The sequence below is a fragment of the Balaenoptera acutorostrata genome, chromosome 1 (assembly GCF_949987535.1).
Source record: "Balaenoptera acutorostrata chromosome 1, mBalAcu1.1, whole genome shotgun sequence".
In the NCBI taxonomy this organism is placed as follows: domain Eukaryota; kingdom Metazoa; phylum Chordata; class Mammalia; order Artiodactyla; family Balaenopteridae; genus Balaenoptera; species Balaenoptera acutorostrata.
The window spans coordinates 177789304-177805416 of record NC_080064.1 but is presented as its reverse complement, the minus strand read 5'-3'; the positions used below and the strand labels follow the sequence as shown (position 1 = coordinate 177805416).

General features: G+C 41.1%; 1 protein-coding gene across 2 annotated transcripts in view; it reads left to right on the top strand.

Annotated features, from left to right (window-relative positions):
• The window catches only part of MIA3 (MIA SH3 domain ER export factor 3), a 79557-nt gene that overhangs the window by 33282 nt on the left and 30162 nt on the right, over positions 1-16113 (top strand). For both annotated transcript variants that reach the window (XM_057544866.1, XM_057544861.1), the window contains exons 3-6: positions 742-828; positions 3086-5918; positions 7499-7660; positions 9926-10071. In XM_057544866.1, coding sequence (XP_057400849.1) covers positions 742-828; positions 3086-5918; positions 7499-7660; positions 9926-10071 — 3228 coding nt within the window. The remainder of the gene's footprint in view (positions 1-741; positions 829-3085; positions 5919-7498; positions 7661-9925; positions 10072-16113) is intronic.

Below are 16113 nucleotides of genomic sequence, written 5' to 3'. Positions count from 1 at the left end.
TTTTTTTTGTTTGTACGGTTCTTTTTGGCTGCGGTGGGTCTTCATTGCGGTGTGCGGGCTTCTCATTGCCGTGGCTTCTCTTGTTGCGGAGCACGGGCGGCTTTCAGTAGTTGTAGCGCATGGGCTCAATAGTTGCCGCGCATGGGCTCTAGGGTGCACGGGCTTCAGCAGTTGCGGTGCGCAGGCTCAGTTGCTCCGCGTCATGTGGGGTCTTCCCGGGCCAGGGATCGAACCCGTGTCCCCTGCATTGGTAGGCGGATTCTTAACCACTGTGCCACCAGGGAAGTCCCCTCATGGCTTTTGTTTATTGGTTTAAGAAAGACTTCTAAGTACTGGTTTATGAGTGATACTGTGAAATGTGCAGATAAGTTCTTGTTAAGGTTATTTGGAATTGTTTCTAACCAGCCTTGATTTACATAGTTTTAATCACATAATATACAATAATATTCTCTTATGCAGATCTTCTAGCTACTTCAGAAATCTCACTTTATGTGCCCTGTGTTTAAAATTAAGCTGAATGTTGAAAGAAAACTTCAGTGGTTTTAGAAAAGTTGCCCTTACAACATTCTGTACTTAAGTTTTATTGGAATAATAATCTCTGTAATCATAATAGCAACTATGCATCTCTTGTGGTTATATCTACCTATCTATATGTTTCCTCTCACTACTAAGAAGTCTCTCATTTATATTTCTTCTACAGAACTTTTATTGATATTCATTTCTTTTGCCCATTTAATATAGGTTGGGCGTACTTTTGGATATTTTCCAAAGGATTTAATCCGCGTAGTCCATGAATATACTCAAGAAGAGCTACAAGTTCCAACAGATGTAAGTTGTGGATTTTTTGTTGTTATTGTTCTCAATTATAAATTGGTTTATAACTTCATCAGTTACATTCAATTAAGTATTTTTGCAAGTCTTTTAATGTGTTTTGATCAAAAAAAAAGTTAACATCTGTGTATCAGATTTTAATTTATTAGACACCTTTAAAGAAAGGAAGGAAGGAAGAAAGAAAGAAAAGTTTGAAAAGAATTTACTGGAAACTTTATATCATAATCTGATAGTTATACGTTGAAGCAGGTGTTCTTATACAAGGCTATGTATACTCACTCAGGATTTTTCTTTGCTATTTTATGTGAGGAAAAAAGGACGAAGAATTAAATATCTTTGTATTTAGTTATTAAATTTAGGAGGTAAATACTTTTTTTTACAAGTAAGATGAGAAGGTGTCTCACTTTGAAAACTACTCATTGAATAGCTTTTAGACATTTTTAAGTATGTAGAGATCAGGTTAAATTAATCAAACCCCAAATTACACTAGGTTTTCTTATTGACTCTAATGATTTAAGGGATTAGAGTTATGTGATAGATTTTGGAAAAGGGAACCTGAGCATTTCAGATGAGGTCCAGCCTCAAATCTGCAAGGTCCTGACTGCACAGTCTATAAAGCATTCATCCAGGGTGCACCAACTTAAAATAGCTTTGTGATGACAAGGATTTTGTGCTCTGGGATCCTCATTCCAGCTGATTATTTTCTGGAGTTTTAAAATTTATAAGAATTGATACCCACCTTCAAACAGAAATCTTTGAATAACTCTTTGGTGTTGCTGCAAGAGCATGTGAGCTGCTGGCCTGGGGCACTTCTCAGCTGAGCTCGGCAGAACGGATGACGTCATAGAGCCATTGCTGTTCTTGAACTTTCCTTGTCTTTTCGAGGGACATGAAATCAGCCCTATTGCCTGTTAGGCTTCACTCCTAATGAAGATGCTGCTGGGCGGGAAATACGCATGAGACAGCAGCTCACTGGTCACAGAGACCTCACTTGTTGGGGATTCTGCCTTCTCATTGTACCTCTCACTACATGCTTCCCTCAACATTAAGAAATGGCTCAGAAATGCACGCGATGGGAAGAGGAATCATTCATCCTTACCACACTTGTCAGGCCTCTCCAGAGTATTGTGAGAGTTTAGTTAGGAGAAGGAGATTATCTTTGTTGGTTTTTTAACGTTTCTTTCTGTTTACGACCCATTTTATGTCAATTTGTTTACTAGCAGAGGAAAGGAAGAATATAGACTTACAGGTAGTCTAAAAGCAGATCTTATTGACAGCTAATCAGAACCCTGGTTTAGAGTAGAATGTATCCCTCACTGAATCTTGTTTTCAAGCTGTACTTGTGGTGATAGTTAAGTGGGGAGCCCCTTGACACCATTCTCTGTTCCTTAACATTTTTACTTCCCCTGCACCTGTATTTCAGTAAGGTGCTTCTTAAGTTGAGTTACCTTTCCCAATCCAAGGAAAAAATGAGCCAGAAATCTGTTGTAGACTTAGAGCCTGTCAGCTAGGTGATTCTCCCTGTTTCCAGCTGGGTAAGCAGAGAAGCACAGCCTAGAGGGGAGGATGATGGAGATGCTGGGTGGTCTTCCAGCTTCTGGGCAAATTAGCATGAGGTAAATTCCCAGAACATCAGGCATAGGTATTGGAAGTCGGGGGACCCAATAAATGATACCCTACTTTTCCCTACTTGTGCTTAGAACAAATCAAGAAACCCAGGAGTCAGGTAGATGGAGACCAAAATGTCACCATTACTTACTGGTAAAGCTTTTTGGAGAACACGGCTCAAGTGTGCGGAAATTAATGGGCTTTTGAACATTGCAGTCTAGAATAAGACAGACTTACCCAGCCACAGGCAGAGCTAGCCAAGTGGGGTTCTCCCCAAGGGGGGCTGTCCCTGTAAAACTGACAGCATGGAAGAGAGAGGGTGTGTGTCCCTTCCATCCAATCTCAAGCAGAAAACAGGAATGGTGCAGAGCAAACCCACCAGCCACATGAATCATTCCTCCCCTGGGGAAGAAGAATGAAGGGAAGCCAGGAGGAGCATTACTCAGGTAGAAGTCCTTCCTCATGGAAGCAGGAAGCCAGGGAAAAGTGGGTTCCATCCTCCTATCTCCCGATTCCCCAAGGTTGGCACAAAAGCCCCTCTAGAGCCAAACATGAATTTGAGATCATCTCTGTCATTAGCCTGGGTAAGCGTTTGCTCTTGTGACACTCGGTTAGTGACACACTAATGTTTTTCCTTCTCTTGCAGGAGACAGATTTTGTTTGTTTTGATGGGGGAAGAGATGATTTTGATAATTATAATGTAGAAGAACTTCTAGGATTTTTGGAATTGTACGATTCTGCCACTGGAGATTCTGCGGAAGTTAAAGAAGAAACTTCTCAGCATGTGGAAGAACCTCCTGAAGCGTCTAAGGGAAGTGACCCTGAACCTGAGCCAGTAGAACCCAACTCAGAGGAAAGTGAAAGTATATTATCAGAAAACACTAAGGAACTCAGGGAAAGACACGAGGCTCAGAAGAGCCACCCCCATGTAAATAGTCAAACGGGTCATGCTCAGGGAGAGCGTTCTTCATTTGAACCTTTTGGAGAAATGCTGCAAGATAAGTTAAAAGTGCCAGAAACTGAAAACAACAAAACCAGCAATAGTTCTCAGGTCTCGAATGAACAGGAGAAGATGGATGCTTATAAACTTTTGAAAACAGAAATGACTCTGGACTTGAAAACCAAATTTGGCTCAACTGCCGATGCACTTGTATCAGATGATGAGACAACCAGACTTGTTACTTCGTTAGAGGATGATTTTGATGAGGAATTGGATGCTGAGTATTACACAGTGGGGAAGGAAGAAGAGGAGGGTGAAGAAAACTTTGATGAGCTGCCATTACTAACCTTTATAGGTGGAGAAGATACGAAAGCTCCAGCGAACTCCGGAGTTGAGAAACATTCAACAGAGAGAGAGCAGAATTCAAATGAAGACCATGAAGTTGAGGAAACTCAGACCCCTGGCATCAAAAACGGTGATAAAAATATACTAACAACCTGGGAAGATACCATCTTCTCTGATGTCACAGAAGGTAAAGAAAACACAGGTACACATTTAGAGAGTACTGAATCAAAGGAAGAAAAGGAAAGGGATGATGCATTAGTCCTGGACAGCAAACTGGGGAAACCACAACCAGCAGTAGATCATATTGACCCTGAAAAGGCAGCAGACGGCCTTTGGAATGTCGAAGTCCCTAATACAAATAATGACAAAGACCCAGAAGTGGACACAGAACTTCACATTAAAGGAAAAGGGCGGAAGGTTGAGGAACCCGAGAGGGACCTGGTGCAGGATGGGGCAGGGTTAGAGGAGGAGATGCGAGAAGGCATGACTGTGAGTGTTCCTCCTCAAAGCGGCCACCTCAGCTCCTCGCCAGCGGCTGAAAAGGGTACAGAAGCATTAAAACCAGCCTTTGCCAACCAAGAGGATGACCTAAAAGGAGCAGCTGTTCATATCGCAAAAGAAATGCTCCGTGAAGAAAAGCCTGGAGGGCAGAGTTTGGAAGGTGCCTCAGAGAGGGAATCGGTACCTAAAGCGGCAGGGAATCAAAGGGACGAAGGAAAGACGAAACAGGAGTCCGTGGGTGTGGCAGCATTCTTGGGCGGCCATCAGCATAATGCTTCCAAAGAGAGTGCGCAGGAAGTAGATGGTTCGGTCAACAGACCAAAACCACACATGCTCTCGGGGGAGCATCCAAGTGAGGGACTTATAAAGGAATGGCTTCTTAAACCTCAAAATCAGACTGGACCCTCCTCCCCAGGTGAAATTGGTTTGCCAGGAAAACCAGCAGAAGAGGGTCCCATTCTGGGAAGAAATCTTTCCTGGCAGCAAGGAGACGGGGCCGCCACAGTGAATGAGCCAGCAAGGGAGAAGAGAAGGCTCTCTGAGGAAGAGGCCACAGAGGTCACAGCGGACGCCTCGGATGAAGGGCACAAGCCACTGCCGGCCACGCAGGAGGTAGGAACAACGGGCCAAACTGATAGCACAGAGGGACCAGGTTTCCACACTGAAATACCAGAAGCAGAAGATGACGACTACAGCCCCGAAGAACTACTGGAGGATGAAAACGCTGTAAGTGCAAAACGGTCTAAAGAAAAAAGCCCTGAGATTCAGAACAAGAGGTTAGATGTTGACCTGCAAGTCCCTGAAAAAGCTGTTTTAGGCGCCATTAAGACTGATCCTGCAACTGAAGAAAACAAAGAAGAAACTAGTAATATATTGGAAAATGAAAGAAAAAATGAGACTGCAGGTAAAGGGGTAGACAGTCTAGGCAGGGACCCAGGTAGTCCGATGGTGGAAAAAGAAGAAAGCTCTCATGGGGATCAGAAAGCACAGAGACCCTCTGAAGGAAGTGACTTTCCTGGCAAGAAAGAAAATCAGACTCCAGAGTTCAGTGAAGCGTCTCAGAATAAAGATCCTGATTCTCTTAAAGAAGACAACCTTGAGGAACACCTGAAGACCTCAGGGCTCGCAGAGAAGCCTGGGATAGAACTCTGGAAAGAGGATGAGGAGGAGGTACAGAAACTCGTGGATGCAGGAAGCCAGGGGTCTGCTTCTGAGGACCATGATGATGACCCATTCCCCTGGGCTCCACGTACACCTGTACCGCCTGAGCACAGCGTCCGCATGGAGGACTTGCCCATAATCAGCAGCTTCTTTAAAGATCAGCCGTCTCTGCAGCGCTTCCAGAAGTACTTTGACGTCCATAAGCTGGAAGCCATGTTCCAGGACATGTCATCCAAGCTGAAGTCGGCACAGCGGGAGAGCCTGCCCTATAATGTGGAGAAAGTCCTAGATAAGGTCTTTCGTGCTTGGGAGTCGCACATTCTGAGCGAGGCAGAGAAGATGCTCGATGCTCGTGTGATGGAGAATAGAGACCTGGGGATGAAGGACAGTAGCATCTTTGAAGAGGCTGCGGTGCTAGATGATGTTCAAGACCTGATCTATTTCGTCAGGTACAAACACTCCACGGTGGAGGAGACTGCACCCCTGGCAGCGGCGCAGCCTGCAGAGGAAGGCTGGGGTGGACCAGCGGAAGGTGAGGTGCCCACCTATGGCCTTGTAGGGTTGGGCTTGAGAAACGGGTGTGGGGACCAGGGGGCTGCTGAAGCACCTCGTGCCGTGCTTGTAAAGATCCGTCCACAGGTCCCAGCGTGCCCAGAGGTGAGGGGCAGCACGGGGACGCCCACACGGCCCTTCCCGCCTTCTTTCTTGGAGGCTGGAGCGTGGATAAGGATTTCTTGCCCTGCTTTTCCCTTAGACAGTGAGACTGGTAGCATTCTCAAAAGGAAACTTCATAAAAAGAGAAAGAAACGAACAAGAAAATGACGCACAAAGTAGACCTGTTAACAATGTACAGGTTTCATGAAAGGGCTTTTTTGAACACATAGAATAACTGCTGTCTGTCCAGGGATTGACTGGCATAACTTTTAACTCGATGCCTTGCCTGAGTTTCTTCATTTCCCTCCAGCTTTCATCTTTGGTGGATGCCATGTTCTTTCCTGCCTCTTTAGGGCAGTCACTTAGGTAGTTCAATTCTACCAGGCCCTCGGGTTCTCACATGCAGATTAATCAAGGATCAAACCAGGATGCAGAGCCTTCTAACACAGCACTTGGCGGAGAAGCCGTTGAGGAAATAGTGATTGAACTGACCCTGAGCCAGCATCCTACATAAGCTGATTGCTAGCTGCATAGTCTTTTCTCTGTCCCCATGCTTTTCAAATGGAGGCATTTGAACTGAGGGTATACGGCAGACTAACAGGGGGACATAAAGCCACAGAAAAAATGTATCTTCCCAGAATGCCAATTTGGAGACGGGAACATTTTTACTTTTAATCAAAGCAACTATATTTTGGATTAGAATGCAAAACTCAAATGAATTTTCAGGGTAAACTATGAGGTTTCAAAGAAATTCACCTTCACTGTGGGTCACATTGGGCTATGCTCTGAGCCTCTTAGGGACAGAAATGAGTTCACTCCTTCTGACTCTTGGAGGTACTTTGAAAATATTGGAAAGGCACTTCAGCGAGCTGCCTTTGTATGTAATGCCCTTCTCTGGGCTAGCTCTGTGAAACAAGCATGCTTGTGTATGAAGCGGGTCTGTTATTTCTGGGTAGAATAGATGTCTCCTATTTCTGCTCTTGACTGGAATTCCCTTTTGCACGTTTATCTATGTGGGCATATGTTGGTTTGCCAAGAGAAGTTAGGCTTATTGAAGTCCCTACCATAAATATATGTATTTATGAAATACTTTGGGATGAGGGGTTTTTTTGTATTGTTTTGTTTGTGTGTTTTGCCGCGTGGCTTGTGTAATCTTAGCTCCGGGACCGGGGATTGAACCTGGGCCATGGCAGAGTGAAAGCACAGTAGTCCTAGCCACTGGACCACCAGGGAATTCCCGGGGTGAGGGTTTCTTTGTCAATTTCATTGTGTAGCTTAGGCATCTGTGAAGTGAAAGGAAAGCAACTGAAACTCTTTTTTTCCTTGCCCAGTTGTGCCCCACGGGATGGTAGCACACTGAGGGCAGGGGTGAGGGGCCCTGGAGATGTGTGGTGAGGGGCTGCTGGAGGGGGACTGTCTTCGAGCTTTGCCAGCCCAGTGTGTTCTTCTCCCCTATAGACATAAAACCACCGCTGGAGGAGAATATTGCACAGGAGAACACAGAAGTTCTTATAATGCAGATTCCTGAAGAGCCCAGCCACTTGGATCAGCCTGTGACCAGAGACATGGGTACATCAGAAGTGTCCCAGGAGCCAAATACTGAGACAGCTGGAGACCCAGGTAAAGCTTGCTAATTTTTCTCTACAAAGTAGAAGCCTATCCTAAAGAAGCCCTCCTAGGAGATTTGTTGCTAAAGGTAGGAAATAGAGGGGAGAATAACACAGGTGTGAATGCATTAAAAGTAGGAAATCCCAGAACTAACAGAGAAAAGCAGGAGTCAAGACAGATGGAGATCAATCATAGGAAGCAGGTCAGAGACCATAACTAACCTACCAACCAGTGTTTGGCTAGCATTAGCTTATGCAAGTAACTTAAATCTAAAATACTATTCTTAAAAAGCCTTATGCTCAAAAACAGTAGTTTGCTGCCAGACCAACAGCGGCAGAAACTCTGGGGGTGGAGACTGGCAATCTGTTTAACAAGCCCTCCAGGGAATTCTGATCTGTTACAAGTTAAAGTTTGAGAACCACTGCTCTGAAACTCACAAATTCTATCTTCCCTCCATCCACACCTCCCCTCCCCTCCAATAGAGTACATTGTAGCTTAGTTCTTTTGTTAATTTACTACCTGGACATAGAAGTTTCTTTTAAAACAGTGAGGGGATACTTATGTCTAGATATCCTCATACTATAAGATGAGAGGAAACAGTACAGAATTTTTGCAGTACATAATGGCCCAGTGTAGACGGACCCCTGTGAACAGTACTTAATCACTGAGCACAGTAAACATCCAGTGGGAGAGCAACTCATTTCATCTGGATTGAGAAAGTTGTTTTAAAAATAAAGTTTTAAAGAGTGCAACCCAAGTAATAGTATCAACAGCTTTCTAATTTTTGTGTAGCTCACTCATTTTACCAATAAGTCATGACAGCTGATTGTGTTATTTTGTCTATCCAATATGGCAATATGAATCATTACCATTTTACGTTTTTAGAGGCCATGGTCTCTAACCATAGGTAAAGCATTACCCTGTGATACCACAGGCCTGGCAGCACTGGGCTGCCCCCCTGACTTACCCCCCTTTAAAATATAGGAGAGGTCACAGCAGGAAGAGGAATTCAGCTAATTTGAGAAGAAATGGCATGTTAGAGGTCTCCTGTGTTCCAGAGGATGTTGCATTCATGTATAATACTCTCCACTTCTAAACTCTTGTAACTCAAAAAGGTTCTGCTTGTTGAGAATAAGTCATATACCAATAAGACTTATTACTCTCTTGCTTAAAAACATTCAGGGTTGGGAAAGATTTTGCTTGCAGAATTAAAAACAGAGGTTTTGCCTTGTCCTTTAAGTTCCAGCACAAAATGGCATCAACTACCTTTAGAGTCTGATCTTCCCAAATGGTCCTTCATGCATCTCAGGTGTTGAGGTGCTGACCTGATTGGGAAAACCTCACCAGTGGTCAGATGCATAGGTCAATAGCGATGGAATCTCAGGGCTGGAAGAGATCTGAGTGGCAACTAGTCCAACTTCTCACTAATTGCTTCTTGGACTCCTAGCTGTTCATAAGAAGCACCCCAGACCCAAATAACTCATCCTGAAATCTCCTCCCTACCACCCCCTCACGTGGAGATCCTTTCAGGAACAGCTGGAATTCGACCTTTTTCACAGCGCTACACTCCAGGCCCCCACCTTGTAAGCAGTTCCCTTTCATCTCTCTTGGTGTTTACCGTATTCCCTTTTGTGTAGCTGTCATTCATCCATTGCAGTAAGCAGTTACTGAGTGCCTGCCAGGTGCCAGATGCTGGTGCTGAGTATGGGTGCAAGTCTGCAAACTAACACTCTTTTTTTTTATTTTCAATTTTGTTTATTTACATATTCTCTCACATAAAAGGAAACAGAAATCCATCAGTTTTTAACCAACTCAGAATTACAGTTTTTCAGATTTAAAAAAGATCATCCATTTGGATAGACTTACTAACACTCTTTTCTTACTCATTGTTTGCCTGAAGTTTCTAATACAGTGCTTCACCAGCACTAAATAAATGTTTGTTAAATGTGACGGTGTATATATGGGAGAAGCATAAAATTCTGGTTTTCTCAATCCCCATGAGTCTGTATTGTTCAGATAGCAGTTGCATTGCCAGGGATGTGATGGAGGGACTGCTGGTGGGTAGAGTGGGTTGGAGGTGATGTTCACTTTATAATTGAGGATGTGATGGCTCTAATGGGGGTCCTGAAATTTTTTTGTATAATTGTCTTCAGGAGAAGCACATATCCAGGCAGAGTGACTGATATTTAGTGGGCACTCAATAAATATTTTAAATGAAGAGAAACAAATCTTATTCTGAAGCATAAATAAAGTATTAGCTTTCTCCCTCAATTTTAGGGATAATTACAACAGAAGTCACTCCTATCGATGCTGTTGATGCAAAAAAGCAACTAGAAACAAATGCTGAAGAACCATCGAGTGTCACAACTTTGGAAAATGCAATTCTTTTCATATATTCATTCGTGTTTTATTTAACTAAGACGGTAAGTCTGACATACAATTTCTTCAAATAGAATGTTGATCATTGCAGTTTTCAAGTTGATTTTAAGCATGAGATGAAGAACTTAAAATGTCTTTATGAAAATGACTCCTGAGCCTTTGAAGGTAGCCTCTGAAACAAGCCGCAGGTGTGTGATGTTGTTTGGTGGGTTCTTAGCTCAGTTCAGCACTTGAGAAGGATGTGCTGCCTGCCAGCACTAGACGTGTGCACACCTGTATAACGCAGTTCTTCCCTCGAGCACCTTTCAGTCTAGCAGGGAGATAAGGACACTGACTTGAAACACTGTATGATATGGGAAGGAAGAGAAGTGTTTACCTGATGGTGGAATAATATGTTGAATAAATTAATTCACTGAGGTGGGAGGACGGTCAGAGAAGGTCAGAAGTTAGCCGAGACATGTTTTGAGCAGGGTTGAAGGACCCGTGTGAGTTTGATGTGTAGTTTGTTGTTGAATAGGACTGGGGGAGATGCAGTCACACAGAAGAAGGCATGTTTGAAGAGTTGGGACATGAAGAAAAGGTTACTTGGGGAAGCCAGGGAAGCGTTAGTCGGTGTTATCCAAGTATAGAGTCAGAGGGTCGTGGTCTTTTGGAGGGAGATGGGCACACATAAAGGAAGTTGTGTGTCATGATAAGTGATGTTAGGGATGGAGATCCTTTGAAGGCTTTAAGGAGGGAAGAAGTATGGTCGTGTTTGTTCTTAGAGTCACTTATGGCAGAATATTTATTCAGATTTATCTGTCTGAGTCCTGATCCACATGAGACATTTAATCTGTCCAGAAGCTTAAGCTTTTTAGGACTTAGCGCCCCCTTGTGGTATTTGTTGAAATTCGACATTCTTCTTGGTAAATACGGGAATGAGCAAGCTTTCCGAATTTGGAGACAAAGTTGCCCTTGGAGCTACAGAGAAAGTATTGTCTCCAACAAAAATATTTTTCCTTTAGGTTCTGTTATTTCAAGACTTTTGTAGGAAAAGGGATTATTTTTTGTTTTTTCAAACGCAGGGGCTTTGAGTGAGGATGGTCTGGTTTCAAATCCCAGGTTTATCATTTAGAAGCCTGGACAAATTACTAAGTTTGACCCTCAGCTTCCTCATCTTTAAAATGCAGATAATGCCTACTCCAGTTGTTGTAAGAATTAAATGAATTGATAATGTCAAGTGTCTCGTGTAGTGCCTGGCATTTTATAGGATCTCATCCCCTGCCTACTTCTCATTTGGATGGTCAGAGTGCAGTGTAAAGACATTGAATACCTGGGGAATTCAGGAGAAAGCCCACCAGGATGGGAAAGATGGAGGGAAAAACCAAACCATTTTTCAGTTTTCTCCATGGTTGTGGTAGTGGCAGCCCACCCCGGTGATGGTGTGCATGACTTGTGCAGTTAGAATAATGAAATTTTCAGTGATTAAGGCAGTCTTAGAATTCAGATTTCGCTATCAGCATGAATCATCATCACCTCTAAAATTTCACAGCCTCCAAATGTGGGAGGAATTCTTTATTCATTTTATTTGTGGATATGCACAGAGCCCTGTTCTAGTCCTGGGCTGGGGGACACAGATGTGGTAGAGGATACAGTCTCTGCTTGAGGGATGGTGGGAGAAGACGCAGACATGAATAGCAAGAGAAAAGGGCGCATGTTACAAACTAACAATGATTTGAAAGGTATTGTCAAGAAAGTATTTTGATGGCCCAGTATGCACAGAGTATTGTGCTAGGAATAAAAGAGTCTAAGAGGTATGAAGCATCATTCTGATTTCTGAAAGGCTTAAAAAGGGGTGTATCAAATCTATATGAAAATTGGAAAAATGGAAAACATGAAATCGCTTTCGTGAAGTATCAAATAAGTAGTATAGATAATTATTTGATAGAGCTGGGGAATAATGGGGTACTGACTTGTTTGGAAAAACGGCACCAGAAGTCAGATGCATAGATCAATAGTTAATGGCATCTCAGGGCCTGGAGAGATCAGAGAGAACAATTAGTCCAACTTCTCACTAACTGCAGTAATTTCCTCTAGAACAGCCCTGACTAGTAGTTACGAGGTCTGGGCATCAAAAATTCCTTGTGTTATCAACCTACCTTATAAGGCTATACATTGCTCTGTTGGTTAGTTCATTCTTATATTGACTCCAAATTTTCCTCCATATGATTTTTTTTCTCTTAGAGTCTAATTCCTTTTCTATATAGTAATCTTTTAAATATTTGAAGTTATTGCTTTAATTTGTGGGGTTTTTATAGTGTTTTAGCATGGAAAAATTTCAAAATAGTACTAGTAAAAGAGAGAAGAGTAAAATGAACTCATGGGCCCATCACTCGGCTTAACGGTAATTCCTTAATATCACCCATTATTTGACACATTTCAAAATCCCCTCCCCTCCTTTTAAAATTGTTCTTACTTAATTTGGGATCTTGTTGAAGTCCAAACGTTATAAGGGGTTGATACATGCCCTAAATCAACTTTAATCAGATATATATTACATATAACAAAGTGTACCCATTTTAGGAATATGGCTCAGTGAGTTTTAACAAATGTATACACCCGTGTAAAAACAACCATAAGCAAATACGGAACATTTCCTTCGTTTGAAAAAGTTCCCTTGCGTACCTTCCCAATATATCCCCCGAACTACCTGCTCCAGGCAACCACTGACAAAACTTTTTCTCATATAGATTAGCTTTTCCTGTTGTAGAATTACAATTATAAATGGATTTATAGTTAGGATTGAAATTGCCCAGTCACATGGTAAGTTTATTTTATCTTAGAAACTGCCAAACCGTTCTCAAGGATGACTGTACCATTTTATACTTCCACTAACAATTTCTAAAACTTCCAGTTGGTCACATATTTGCTAACACCTGGTATTATCAGTCTTAACTTGTAGACATTCTAGTGGGCGTGTCTTTGAGGTTTTAATTGTATTTCCTGATGCTTTATGATGTTGAGCGCTTTTTCATGTGGCCATACTTTTTTGTTGGTTTATGTGTGAAATAGCTCTTCAAGTCTTTTGCCCCTCTTTATTATATTTATGTTTTTTTCAATTTAATTTTTATTGGAGTACAGTTGATTTACAATGTTGTGTTAGTTTCAGGTGTACAGCAAAGTGAATCAGTTATACATATACATATATCCACTCTTTTTTAGATTCTTTTCCCATATAGGTCAATACAGAGTATTGAGTAGTGTTCCTTGTGCTATACAGCAGGTCCTTATTGGTTATCTATTCTGTATATAGTAGTGTGTATATGTCAATCCCAGTCTTCCAATTTATCCCTCCCCACTTCTTACCCCCGGTAACCATAAGTTTGTTTTCTACATCTTTAACTCTATTTTTAGATAAGTTCATTTGTACCCTTTTTTTAGATTCCACATATAAGTGATATCATATATCTCTGAATGACTTACTTCACTCAGTATGACAATCTCTAGGTCCATTCATATTGCTGCAAATGGCATTATTTTGTTGCCCTCCTTTAAATGGGGTTTTTTTCTTTCTAAATATAAAGGTCTAAGAGTTCTTTATATTCATATAGTTTAGATACAACTCCTTTGTCAGTACATATTGCAAATAATTTCTTCCAGACTCTGGCTTGGCCTTTCAATCTCTTAACATTGCCTTTTAAAGAGCAAATTTTTAACTTTGATGAGCACCATTTTATTAATGTTTACTTTTATGTAAAGTGCTTTTTATTTCCTGCCTAAGGAATCTTGGGCATTTCCAACGACATGAATATTTTCTCATGTTTTCTTCTAGAAGTTTTATTGTTATTCCTTTCATGATTAAGTCTATGTTCCATTTTGAGTTAATTTTTGTGAATGATGTGAGGTAAAGGTCAGGTTTCATTTTTTTCCCCCCCCAAATGGATATCCATTTGCTCCCATACCATTTCTTTCCCCTTCAAATTATTTGGCACCTTGAGGTGAAATCAGTTGACCATATATGCATGTCTCTTGCTGGACTTTATTCTGTTCCACTGATCTCTATTTCTGTCCTAAGACAATACCACACGCTTTTAATTACTACAGCTTTATAATAGGTCTCGCAGTCAGGTAGTTCTTTTGCAAAATTGTTTTGGCTACCGCATTTCCATGTACATTTTAGAATCAACTTATCAGTTTCTACAAAAAAGCTTGCTGAGAGTTTGATTGTTATTATATTGAATCTATAGATGAGTTTGGGAAGAACTGATATCAACAAATATTAAGGCTTCTAATTAAGTTCATCTCTACATTCATTTAGATCTTCAATTTCTCTAAACAGTGATTTGTAGTTTTCACTGTACAAGTTTCATGTGTATTTTGTTTATGTATGCCATGTATTTCATGGTTTTTGATGTTGTAAATGGTATCTTTTTTACGTTTTGTTTACAGTTACTTTTTTTGCTGATGTGTAGAAATATAGTTGACTTTTGTATGTTGACCTTGTACCGTACTAAATTTACTTATTATTTACTTATTATCTTAGTACTTATTTACTAAATTATCTATTATTTCTAGAGGGAGTTGTAGATTTCATAGGATTCTCTGTGTAGATGATCATGTCATCTGTGAAAAAACACACCTCTTTAAAAAGTCACATTAATTAAAGCATAATTTACATCTAGTAAAATTCACCCTTTCTGTGTACAGTTCTATGAGTTTTCACATTATTTTTTCAAAAAATTTTTGCGTCCCCTTTCTCTTGCCTCTGCTTCTAGAACTCTAACTATACATATGTTAGCTTACTTTATGTAGTTCCACAGGTCACTGAGGCTCTGTTCTTTTTTGTTGTTTTTTTTAGCCCTCTTATGTCTTTGCTTCAGTTTAAGTACTTCCTGTTGCTGTCTTCAAGTTCGTTGATCTTTTCTTTTGTGGAATCTAATCTGTTGTTAAGCCCATCAAGTGAATTTTTTATTCCTGATATTTTATTTTTTAGCTCTAAAAGTTCCACTTAGTTCTATTTTATATCTTCCATTTCTCTCCTTAGTATGGTCATTTAAAAAAAATTCTTAAATATATTTTATGATTCTCTTAAAGCCCTTTAAAGCTAATATTCTGTCATCTCTTGCAATTTCTTGGTCTGTTTTTACTTATCTCTTAGTTATGGGATACATTTTCCTGCTTTTTTCCATGTCTAAAGTTTTTTTTTTTTTGGTTGGTTTGTTTTTGTTTGTTTTTTGGATGCTAGGCACTGTGAATGTGAATGGTCTTGGATGCCTGGGTTTTGCTGGCTTCCTTTAAAAAGTATTGAAGTTTGTTTTGCTAAGCTGTTAAGTTACTTGATGATCAGCTTGGTCCTTTCTAGTCTTATTTTTAAGATCTGTTAGGAGGTGTAGTATATGTATAGTCTTTACTCCAGGGCTAGTGTTTCTCTACTATGATGATGTTATTCTTCTGTAATGTACTAACTGCCTTGGGCATTCATTAACGTTAATTCATGCTGACTAGCTGAAATACAAATGTGTCCCAGCCCTGTGTTAACTGGGAATTGTTCAGCTTCCAGCCTCCTTATAGTTGTTCTTTTTGCCTGTAATTGTTCTTTGCTGATCCTCAAGGAATCTTGCTTACACAGGTGCTGCTCTGAGTTCAGCCCAAGACTGAAGGAGTCATCCTTGCAGATTTCTGGAACTCTTTCTTTGTAGTTCTCATCTTTCTGGTAACTTTCCCTGCATACTTCAGGCACCTCAGTCTCCCTGAGCTCTCATCTCTGCCTCCTAGTGAGACTGGTGTACTGTGCTTTGATTCTCCCTGCCTGTACTGAGGTCTCTATAGAAAGTGCCTCTAGGTAGAAAGCTGGGTGATCACAGGGCTCACCTCATTTGTTTCCCTTCTCTCGGGAGTCACAATTGTGTGCTGCCTATTGTTCTGTTTCTGAAAAACTATTTTTTTTCATATATTTTGTCCAGTTTTCTAGTTATTTTCAGTGGGAGGGCAAGTATCAGATTAGTTACTCTGTCTATAGATGTCTCTTTTTTGTTTGTTGCAATGTATTCATTGAAGAAACAGGTTTGGCTGCTAGGGGGTATCGTAGTGTGGATTTTGCTAACTGC